Consider the following 12,616-nt stretch of genomic DNA (forward strand, 5'->3'; position numbering starts at 1 on the left):
TCTGTGTCATAAGTTAAACGCCATAGCATAGTAATCCTGTTTGTCACAGTAATATAGTGTAAATAATGCATGTCAGGTGTCAGCTGTAATCGTATCATAGCTGGACTATTTCAGTTGTCATAGTAACAGTCATTCAACAGTATTTACAAATGAACATTTCTCCATCGCTAGATATTTTAATCAAACAATTCCTAACACGCAGTCGGCCACTTTTAGGCGAACGTGATATTTGGACGATGAGATGAGACGAATCAAAAAAGCTCTGCTTGTTTCTGTTTTTATCTGTTTCTCTACGAATATTGTCCTTCTTTTGTGGACAAACGTGAAGATTCCAAACCTCGCAAGAAACTGGTGGTCTGTTGGCAGAGGTGATGAGCAAGCTATGACGTTGACATTACGGCCAGATGTGTCAGCCCACGAAATATCGTCCGTTGTTACCTCAGTTACGGTAGTAAAGAAGAAAAAAGTACCATTTGGAAGAGCACTCGGTAAAGAACGTCTCACTAAGCGTCCTGATCGGAACATCAGACATACGACGAGAAGACCTGACCACGTTGACACCAAATTCGAAAAACTACCTTCATCGGCAATAGCGACAAGTACTAGTGCTAGTTCAACCAGTTCCCGAGTCGCCATTTTGGTTGTTGCGCGCGCTCGGACTGGTTCGACATTTCTCGGAGAATTTTTTAACCAACATCCGGGGATTTTCTATTTGTTTGAACCATTACGATCCATCCCATTCATGATAAAATATGATGACCTAGAAGAAGATAAGGTTAATGAAACAATGACGAATATTCTGCTGCAGTTGCTCACTTGTAATTTCACCGAAGAACATGCCAGTTACAAACATCTTCTGAATTGGCCACTGACCTACCAGAGAAGCAAGACCATACAAACGTTTACAGGCTTGGATGACGTCACAAAATGGCGGCAGATCATTGGTACACCACGTGTAAGTGACCTCCACAAAATGTGTGTCACTCATCAGCATATTGCCGCAAAGATTATTCGTATTCCCGACTGTGCTAATCTGAAGTTTATCGTACAACAAGGAATAAATCTAAAAGTACTTTTCCTAGTCAGAGACCCAAGGGCTGTTTTGGTTTCTATTTACGGCAATTTGGAGCGAAATCTTACAAACATTGAATTATTTCAAAGTGGTGACGAAGTGCTTTTATCTAACACTACATATGAAACGCAAAATATTGGAATATTCGATGCTATGCATGTATCGGACTACTGTAATTGGCTGGTGTCGAATTTTGAAACGATACAGAACAATGATTGGCTGAAACGAATAGTGAAAATAGTCCGGCATGAGGACCTATCATTGGCCCCAAAAAACAAGGCTGACGAGCTATATAATTTTCTAAACATAGGTATACATAACGACGTATACGATTGGCTAGATGAAAACGCAGGTGCGGAGACTCAGAATAGTTACAAGACGATGGATACCAGAAGAAATTCTACAGCACTAGTTTTTGCCTGGCGACTTAAGATACTTCTCTCGGAGGTACAAGACGCCCAAGACGTGTGCGCAGATGCAATGAAGTTGTTTGGGTATAGGAGGTTCAGTACGAGACAACAACTCACAAACTTTGCTGTGCCATCTATTTTATGATTACATTTACATCTGTGAATCAAGAGCGCCAATTTAGAAAAAAATCGTCACTGTATTAAATGAAGACCTTCCGAAATAAAAAATCGCCAAAATTACTAGAATGATTAATTTCAACAGATATTCGCCTCCCTAGACTTTGCCAGGCTTCTGCTCATAGTCTAGTACGTTGTTCAACGACACGGTAGATTATTTAGAGTTTGAAGCCCGCCAAATAATTAAAGTTTGAAATACCTTTGTTTTTCGTCTGTACCACACTTAGTAAAAAATGATGACGTTGAGGGTGTTAACGGTTCAGCGCTTTTGACAAGGTTTCCGTGGCTTTACATTTACAATATACTAATTGAAGATGTTCACTAAAAGGTGATATTGCATACATAGGTTCTATCTGTTGACACGAACGTACAAAAAAGCACCATATATGTTAGCTCATAGACCGTAGAGGGTCAATGGTTGGCGCTAAAGCACGCTTAGGAGCTCCTACGTGTGAAGTTCTCTCTCATTACGATCCGTTCTCTCTTTCATTCACGTTCTCCAAAATAAAACAATTGGTACTTTACTAACTGAAATTATGGCCTCTAAAATATGCATTTTGTTCAATTTCACCCACTAGGCCTCTGGCCTCCCTCCCATGAGTGTCTCTTTAACGCTAACTTGTCAATGTGTCTCCTTTCCTTCCCATCCCTCACCCTTTCTGTCTGCATGCATATGTGTCTGTCTGTCTGCATGCATATGTGTCTGTCTGTCTGTCTGTCTGTCTGTCTGTCTGTCTGACTCCTCTTTGTCTCTCTGTCGTATTAAGAAAGTAATCTCTATCAATTCACACAGAGCTAAAAAGTGTGTCAATGTACTTAGACAATGTGTCAGCCGGCAGTAACCCAGACAGCTGCTTCATCACCTTTGATATTATCTTTATTTCATATCATGTTTTTGCACCGTAACTTCAACACTCACATTTTGCAATTTGTTCACTCGTCTATATTATGTTACAAGTTATCACTAGAAATCATTTCATATTATGATCTCACTTTTGTTGGCATTTTATTCTTCTTGCGCTATTTCTAGTTCAGTCATCAAATATCTAAGGGCTTACAACTTGAAGAACACGTGAATAATGTGTATCACAGTGCCATGATAAGAAAATAGCAAGATGTGAATTTAACGATGTCTCCGTTTGCAGAAATAAATGTATTATATATGCCTTATGAGTTATTCAAGTTATTCCGTTACTTTGGTGAAATAGACGCATCATTCAAGATGGAATAAGTATCCACGTAAAATCGAATAACGAGCATAATAAAATTGAAAAAAAAATTGTATCTATTATCAGGATGAAAAAGATGTCGGCAATTAGCTAACTTCAAATCTTATAGAACTTAGTAAGGATGGTTATTTCCAACTTGCTCAGTTGGGGCGATGTTTTGAGTGTTAACACTGGCTACCTCAAATTACAAAATCGTGAGATTCTATGAAAAACGCCAAAGGGAGTCTCAGTAAATGAGCCCCATTCGTTTAAAAGGGTTGTCATAAACAAGACACTATGGCTAGAATCTAGTACATGGCTATGACTCGGGACAGGATGGCTGGCTGGCTGGCTCGATCAATCAATCGATTCGATCGATCGATTGATTGATTGATTGATTGATTGATTGATTGATTGATTGATTGATTAATTGATTGATTGGCCGATTGCTAGACTGATTGATTTAGCGATCGCCGGGTCGATCACGTGAATGAGTGGAGCAATATAAATCACATAACATCATATAAGCACTTGTTAATACACATTTGTCATGGGATGCGAAGGAATAATTCGACCGAGTATCTGGCAATGTTAATGAAACCTAATTCTGTAAGTAATTATCCCTCAGTCAATAAATTCCATGAAAACTATAACTGGAGGTTATTTGATTTCCTAACTTGCATTATTTAAACATGCATGACTGATTCGAATCAATATAAGCAAAGTCGCATTTCTTTGTTGCGGCGGGGAAATGCCACTCTTAGAAAGTCAACACTTTTGCTAATAAGTTTGGACAACAAATAAAGTAGTGCTATGGTAAGATAATATTTACTTTACCCCTACCAAGTACATATTCATTCAATGGAGTCATTTTTCCGGTACTTACTATCGGTTTGTTTAATCTCTGCTGTCATTTCGATTTTAAACTCTTAAAGTTCATAAATCAAAAGCAAACATGATGGTTAATAAGAGTTATTGTTGTGATAACATTATATAAAGGTTGTCGATAAAAATGCGACATTTTCGTCTAACATTTCCGTAGATCCAGCCTCGTTTTGGTAGCACCTGTATTTATTGATTCTGTAACCCATTACGACATAAGATTAACCTACCTGTAAATTCAAAGGACTAACACTACCACACTATTTCCGTTATCCTAACTGGCATTTGATATTTTGAATTTCCGTTCATATCGCTTTTCAGAAAGGTGACTTACAGAATGGCAAATAACACGACGAGCTGTACGTGAGACACGTTGTACAGAGGAGAGGAAGATATAGAACGAATAAGGGGAAGATAGATTGATAAACGTACATACATACGTACGTACGTACGTACATACATACATACATACATACATACATACATACATAAATACATACATACATACATACACGGATGGAGGGAGTAACGGCGGGACTCGGAAGGATGAACGAACATAAGGGCGTAAGGGCGGATGGACAGACAGACAGACAGACAGACAGACATATGGATGGATAGATAGGTAGATAGATAGATAGATAGATAGATAGATAGATAGATAGATAGATAGATAGATAGATAGATAGATAGATAGATAGATAGATAGATAGATAGATAGATAGATAGATAGATAGATAGATAGATAGACAGACAGACAGACAGACAGTTAGACAGACAGACAGACAGACAGACAGACAGACAGACAGACAGACAGACAGACAGACAGACAGACAGACAGACAGACAGACAGACAGACAGACAGACAGACAGACAGACAGACAGACAGACAGACAGACAGACAGACAGACAGACAGACAGACAGACAGACAGACAGACAGACAGACAGATAGATAGATAGATAGATAGATAGATAGATAGATAGATAGATAGATAGATAGATAGATAGATAGATAGATAGATAGATAGATAGATAGATAGATAGATAGATAGATAGATAGATAGATAGATCGATCGATCGATCGATAGATAGACAGATACTTTGAACGTTTTCCACTCAAATTTCACAATTCGTGACCTAAAAGCTGACAGTGTATCGTTATACCTGACCGCATAAGAAACCTAATCATTAATTCGCTCTTTTTATCAAAATTAAATAGCTGACAAATCGCCCACATCAATTTAGATAGGTAATTATCCACAAACAAATGTGTGGGTTTTTTTGTAACACCGCTCACTCAGTGTAGGAAATGAGTTAATGCTAGCAAATTTACAAACGAATGTAAGAGGTTTCTAGCTTTAAATGACTTTAGCGTGCGCACTGGAAATTAGCAATTGGTTGCCTGCTTTGTTGTGATAATAATTATATTCATCGTAGACTAGATGCTCGTTTTATTTGCAATCTAATAGAGTCGGCACAGTGTGTTTACAATATCCTATCAGAGCGTGATCAACCAGGATGGTACTGATGATTGATAATTCTATGTCGGCACAAAATGTACCTCTCAGTGGGCAGCCTACAATTCATTAATACTTTGAATCAAACATTTCAATCTTTCAATTTTGTGGTTTTTACGGTGCATTATCTCTAACGATAGATTTGTCTCCCAGTTGCAAACAGCTTCTGCCTCATACATCATTACCAGGGCTATCCTCCAATGAATTCTGGAAAATTCGGCCCTGGATAGCCATCGAGTAACCGATATTTCTTTTACTACGGGATTGTTTTCTCTCCACCTATATCTTCAGTCCCTATACTAGTATTAGTAGATTAAGTAGTCTCGTGACGACTAAGACCTGTCACTATCTTGTTTAGTCACTCTCGCCTTCCATTCTTTTTTGTTTAACTCTTCGCTCTGTCTTGTTTTAGCTTTCTCTCGCAAACCCCTTTCTAATGTTATCACAATCCCATAGTTTTTTAATTTTCAATTTGCCAAATACTCTGTCTGTCTGTCTGTCTGTCTGTCTGTCTGTCTGTCTGTCTGTCTGTCTGTCTGTCTGTCTGTCTCCCTCTTTCTCCCTCTCTGTCCCTGTCTCTCTGCCTGTTTCTGTTTCTGTCTGTCTGTCTGTCTGTCTGTCTGTCTGTCTGTCTGTCTGTCTGTCTGTCACTCTCTCTCTCTCTCTCTCTCTCTCTCTCTCTCTCTCTCTCTCTCTCTCTCTCTCTCTCTCTCTCGTTCTTAAACACATAATTACATGGTATATCTTCATGGCCAATTGCTTCAGGCTTACCTCAACATATTCAATTAAATGTTATATCGTTCAATTGTACTGATTAAACCAGAGAATAAATTTCATGTTGTATGACACAGAGCTCATTACAATGGAGACATATTGATACTTATCATTATCTGGTCCATATACTGGGAATTGCACGATGTCAACGCAGTCTGTACTAGTTGACTCGATGCCTGTAATGTCACAATACGGGTCATGCAACCGATCCCCTACCTTCGGTTTGGTTATCATTCATTACTACATCTCTCTCAAGGGACACAAGCATAACTTAGAATGGCAATATTTCCCACGATCCTATTTTTAAGGAAAAGTTTTGGATGTAGGCTATAACTTGAATGATGACAGTGACTGCCTGATAACAGTGTGACTGAGTAGATTGATATGATAACAATCGGAAGGCCTTATCATCTCTTTAAGTGCACCTGGGTTCGATAATGTATGAAATATGATAAAGTTGTCAGCATGGATTTTGCCGTCGGATTCCAAATCCATGCGATTGTTATAATAACACATATGAAGTGTTTGCTGGAGGCGTGTGCATCTCAATGACAAAAAAACGCCTTATGATAACCCCCTCCCCCACAATGACGTCACTACCAACGAGTCATTTAACTACTCAAGATAAAATCCCAATCTGTTACGTTTTCAAAACAACTTGTAGCCATATCTGTCAGTGAAAATCAAAAATCAAGCTGTCACCATGCAAACTTTTGATGTAGACCTCAAATAATCTATAGATAAAATATTGCAGTATTCAATATTGCCAACGAATGCTATATGTTAACTACATTTATAGAAAAATGATTTTTTTCAGTTCATTTATGGAGAATCCAGATAGGCTTTAAAATTATTTCAAAACGACAAGATTCAACAGTTTCGATTTTCGGGCAAATTGGCTGTCGCGGCGCATTCTCACCGGCTTAATGAAAATTTCGTTCTAACTGGTCACAATATAGTTGAAAAAAAAAGTGTTCAAATGAGTGCAGCGAAACAAAGATTTTTATTATCTTTGCCACTGAGGTAGGAAACATATACTATTTTATATATATGCACTTTACTTTATTTTTTGCATTGGCGTTTGCATTTAATTTCTTTTCAAGGTGCTCGAACTACAGCTCGATAACGCAGCCTGCAATGGAGACTAATTCAAGTGACAATACATTGTTTTTGTAATCGCTGTGTTTGTATTGTGATACTCAGCATTTGCAACACAAGACTCGACTATGTCTGCATTTGACTACAAATTTGATTTTAAATTCTAAGCGTGAAGAATTGTGCATCCAAGCTTCCATTACAAACAGCACGTTGGGGAAATGGTATTAGTGAACATTTTCTTTGACCGTGTAGATTTAGGGAGTTACGGATGATATGCTTGATAGTGAGGTGAATGGTTTATTACCTCAGTCTCCATGCTAGAATTTTTCCCAATAGGGAACTTGCAATCCAGACTGCGCATGCTCAGACCCAAAGGACTATGCGATTATCTGAGGTTTTGTAAATACCTAATCTGGAACTACCAATAAAAAAAACCTCCCACAATTGTCAGGGTAACTATGAATTGATCATTCGTGGTTGCAAACAATGTAACACTATTGTTAACAATACCGATTCATTAGTATTTATTATCACATTTCCCATGATGCAACATTCAACATGGCGGGTTTGCAAGTTCCCTATTAGCCGAGATCATCACTTAATACATGTCAAGTTTACGTTCATATTATAATTCATAGTAACAACGCTCAACACATTAACACACTGTTCGGTTTTTTCCCAGAAGTCTTTCAATCATTTCGGAGTTGATTAATTCAGCCGAAGCCAGTGTAGCCTTGCCATCAGTGAGCAAAATAAAGATATCTATGGTTATACATTATGACAGGAAATGGCGTGTTTAAGATGATGACGTCAGTGATTTTTATTAGTAGGTCAGGTACAGAACTCTCTTGACATTACGATAAAAGCTATTATTATAATAAATATATTAATTAATGGAGGTCAAACATTTGAAACTACTGTCAGTTAAAGGGGCAAAGGTCAACTTGAGACAGCGTGACTCACTTTGTCTTAATTAAAATCTCGCGTGAACTCATTTAATACATCCTATAACATGTCAAATTATGTCGTAAAGTAGAACAAGGTATAACTGGAGTGTTATTTTTGACGATCAGACAAACAGCAGCACATTTACTGACAATTGTTAAAATACCAACATATAGACTGTACTTGTCAATTAGAGGTCAAGTTTATCTAAAAGTCGCACAGTAACAAATTTAAATCATGATCGTGTTGGGGGCGCTGTTTTTTGAGTGTGGACTCAAAACTCAATTTGACATAATTTATTGTACCATATCATGGTAGTGGGTAGTAGGCTGTAGCTACACAACTACATTTACCCACAGGTGATTTAGGGGAAAATTGATAAGTTCAGGGTGCACAAGTACTTCGTTATCTACACAAATCAATTTAAAAGAGCAATGCTTCAGTTGAAACTAGATATTTATAGTGCAGCTAATGCCTCAAGACACAATTGACAAGTTTACTCATTCAGTTCACCAGCCATCCAGCTGACTTTAGTAAGAGTTTGTCTAATTGACCTTACAAGAAGAAGGAGGGGGGGGGGTCGTAGTTAACTATAGCCCGCATATAGTACACTAACCCCACCCTAGTCGGAACAATTATTTCATGGCTGGCAAGCACGTGACAGTGAATCAATTAGCGACGTCCGTTGCTAATAAATACATTAATGATTTATAAATATAGGTTTTGTGTTTATTCTTACTAAGGTTCTTACCCACGTCACTGTGGTATTTCAAAACTTATTTTAAGTATATATTGTAAATATTTTATATATTCTAAGTTGACAAGCATGATGCGTCTTCGTATCTCGATCGATCATTAATTTATGTAAACATTTACTGATTCCAAGTTCTAACAACTACATCTATGTTAAACTTGTAGGATATAAATAAACGTTATTTTATCTCAGCAGGAAATTCTACTTTGTCAAAATATCTTGTCTTGACTTAATTGACTATTGTGGACTGAATGTCGCCAGGTGTTAATGTTGTCACGTGGTTTTTGACCAATGCTTCGGAATTGAGGGCCCTGGTCGTATGCTTGTGACAGCTGTATAACCACCCACCCACCCTATCTCGGTTCTTTGTGGGAGAGCTCCTTTCGGATATAGATTGCCTCCCGCCACTTCAATGTGTAGATCCCTAGTCGCGTATCAGTTGCTAACTATCACATATCTACTGGGTGTCCCTTGGTCCATGAATGTAATGTCACAACTGATTTCATGGTCTTTTCACCATTCCAAGTAATTTTCTGTGGTATTCTATCATAGTTTTATTGTTGTCTCCCACTTTCTCTAATGTAGGAACCATAGCAGGAATTACACGTAATCCTGTAGATGGCCACCACACATTTGTTCCGAAGGGGTCTTGTCTTTGGGAGCTACTACTAAGTTCAAGATTGTACAGCCAGGCTTTTACACTAACTAAATGTTGTGCATTTTATAAATCCTGCAACTGTCACACGTCACGCTATTAACACCTGGCGAAAACATTCAGTAGAAGTCATTCGAACCACCATTTAAAATAGGTAACATTTCCTGCTTGTGATAATATAACCTTTATTTATATTATGAAATCAAATCGATGAATCTCTTTGGATCTATGTTGAATTTGACTTATATTCATAATTTCAGAGTTCGTTTGGGCAAAGTCGGTCATACATCACGCAAAATGACGACAACTGCGCTCTGCTACACTCTACACGCTCACGGACTCACAGTATGTCAAGAACACGTTGTACGGTAAATATATTGACTGATATGGAAGCGACTGTTTCTCCCAAAACATTTTACCGCTTTCTAATTGAAATACCCCAGAGTCTCCAAATGTATATACATGTACGATTGTAGCGCTCCCCTAGGCTCATGTAGGCATCGTGACTGCCTAAACTATGACGCCTACATCATGGTTAGTGGGTAGTGGAAAGAATACCCAAGATGCACCACACAAGTTGGTCATTAAAGATATATATTGGGAAATGTCAAACTTGGAGCAACGACCAATATCTTTTAAAATAATTTATTTATCGTTCATTTTACAAATTGTGTGTTTCCAATAACCTTCCTGACTCTAGCTTATACCGTCGAGACTGGCATTTCTTAAAATTCAAAACGGGGACATGGTGTGCGTCACGTTTTCTTAAATTTCCCGTGCAATTTTTCATGCCAAAGTATCTTGGTCATTTTTCTTTCCAAAATCGTTTTTTTTTTATAACTGTAAAGTTGGATGTATATGTGGTACAGTCTGCATATTGTGTTCGTCTGTTTCATATTTGTCTTCATGTACTTCCTTTCCACTTCATTAAACTCTCACGATATTGTAATCAATGAGTATGATCTTGACATCGGGTCGAAGCAATTCTCAAGTAAATAGTAAAAAGTAAATATATGAAATAAAAATAAAATTCCGACCTTTTTTCTGAGGGCAAGTTGTCGGAAACAAACATTTTCCTTATTTTCGCCCAAGCTACATGCAATAGTTTTTACCAGATACTTTTTTTAGGCGCTAGTTACACCAGCTATCAGTACTTAACTTTTAATAATAATAACAACAACGAGTGTTTATAAAGCACCTTTTCTCCTGAGAGGTCAAGTCGCTCATAATTATTACCCCTGATACTGATCAGTGGCGGCACATCAGCCCTTTTTACTTCCTCAACTCCATGGGGAGCACACAATCCATTGCAGCCTGTATAAGCGCATAGGGTTAAAACATTCACATCGCAAACTCTATCCTACCAGGTCCTCAATTATACAGCTGGATGGACTGAGACACAGTCGTCGTTCAAATCTTGCCCAAGGACTTTAGCCATTCAGAAACAAACGCCAGTGATGGAGCTCGAAGCTGCAGCGTGCAGATTCCAAGCCGGTCACTCCAGTATGGTCTATATGGTTGATAATGAACGATAACCATTTACGATAACGTGTAGTCTTTAGAAGACTATGAATACTGTTGTTGATATAACTTTGTAATTTTTAATAAACTAACTAATTTTGTCGTTTTTACTATAAAACTAACTTGTAAATGAAAAAAAAATCATTAGTAAGCAACTGTCAATGTTAAAATGGAAACCATTTTAATAGAGAGTTAAATGTCGTCTGGCTCGATAAAACTATTCATACGGAATAACAATACATCACTAGATTTGCTTCACAGGAAACCTGCAAACCAGCCATCTTGAATGGTGCATTGTGGGAATCTAGTAGTATCCCTCCCTTGACAAGCATTACTTAATCATTCATGTGAATCATCTGTTATGTACAATTGTCATAACCTGAACAAATCGACCGAGTTTTGGTTACCTTGAATTTCCTTCTGATCAGCCCATACGGGAATAGAACAACTCGTATATATAATCCCACAGGCCTTTTATTTGCCTCTGGGCATGCTTTGTTATGCCCGAGTCTTTCACTTATCTGCAAGTTTTAGCAGTAAACACACAGGACCGCATATGTTAAGTCTTCTATGATAGTTTAAATCTTTATGACACGACATACCTCAAAATAGATGCTTGAATTATATAACCCGTGTAGTCAGGGTTTTTCGTGTATTCCCTTAATGCTTGGTAGTGTTGTGTGTGGTGCCTACTGGGGATTCCATGGTTTAACACAGAGTCTACCACGAGATTCTGTCTTGATCCATAAAATTGAAAGTCATGAAATGTTCCAACACGATATATATCCCCTGACAGCAAACACAGAAGGTATAATAAATCACACCATATCTTTAGAAACATTCTGTGAATAAAATAAGTTTTAGGAAATTCTGTGGTTGTATCTGTTTATATAAAGGTCTTATCTGGGAGCGATTTCAAGCACAAACACAGCAAAGATAAAATCTAGAGGACGTTTTCCAAAATTTTCTTAATTTGATGATGTTTTTACGTTATTCAGCAACATTGCAGGGTGTAAAATTAGATTATATGATATTGGAATTGCCACGCCATTTCATTGACCAACGTTTTCAACTCAAGCGTGACGCCTTTCTCTGATATCAATTTTTAATGAAATGATGATAGCATCTATATTTTCACAAAACATATATTTGACCGTTCTGTACAACAGTCACGAAAATCAACATACAATACCCTCGACTTGTGAATATTTTATACTTCCATAATAACTTTGTGAAAATTCTGTATCGTCAAATTATCATATGGATCTTGTGTTACGGGATATAAAATGGTGTGACGTCATCAGTGATCGTCCATTATGGTGTACATTTGTATCATGGGACTGTTATGAATAAATTATAGACACGGGTTACCCATACATGTCGACAGTTGATGAAATAAGATATGACAATCACATTGAGACTTGGTGGCACGTTAAGTGAACTATGACAATAGATACCACACGAGTGACGCTAAACGTCTGAAAATAATTTGGATCATTCTCAATGGGATTGCATATAATTATTATATATACTCTGTAAATGGAACTATCTACTCGTTTACACTCTCACTGACCTAAAAAAAAAAAAAAAACCCGCTCGATTTTA

General features: G+C 37.5%; 1 protein-coding gene across 1 annotated transcript; it reads left to right on the plus strand.

Moving 5' to 3' along the window:
- The first annotated feature begins 382 nt into the window (after positions 1 to 382).
- Positions 383 to 1,627, plus strand: LOC144439897 (carbohydrate sulfotransferase 3-like). The gene has a single exon (XM_078129128.1). It carries the CDS (start codon positions 383 to 385, stop codon positions 1,625 to 1,627), a length of 1,245 nt encoding a protein of 414 aa, XP_077985254.1.
- Positions 1,628 to 12,616: the final 10,989 nt, after the last annotated feature.

The sequence above is a fragment of the Glandiceps talaboti genome, chromosome 9, assembly GCF_964340395.1.
Source record: "Glandiceps talaboti chromosome 9, keGlaTala1.1, whole genome shotgun sequence".
Taxonomy (NCBI): domain Eukaryota; kingdom Metazoa; phylum Hemichordata; class Enteropneusta; family Spengelidae; genus Glandiceps; species Glandiceps talaboti.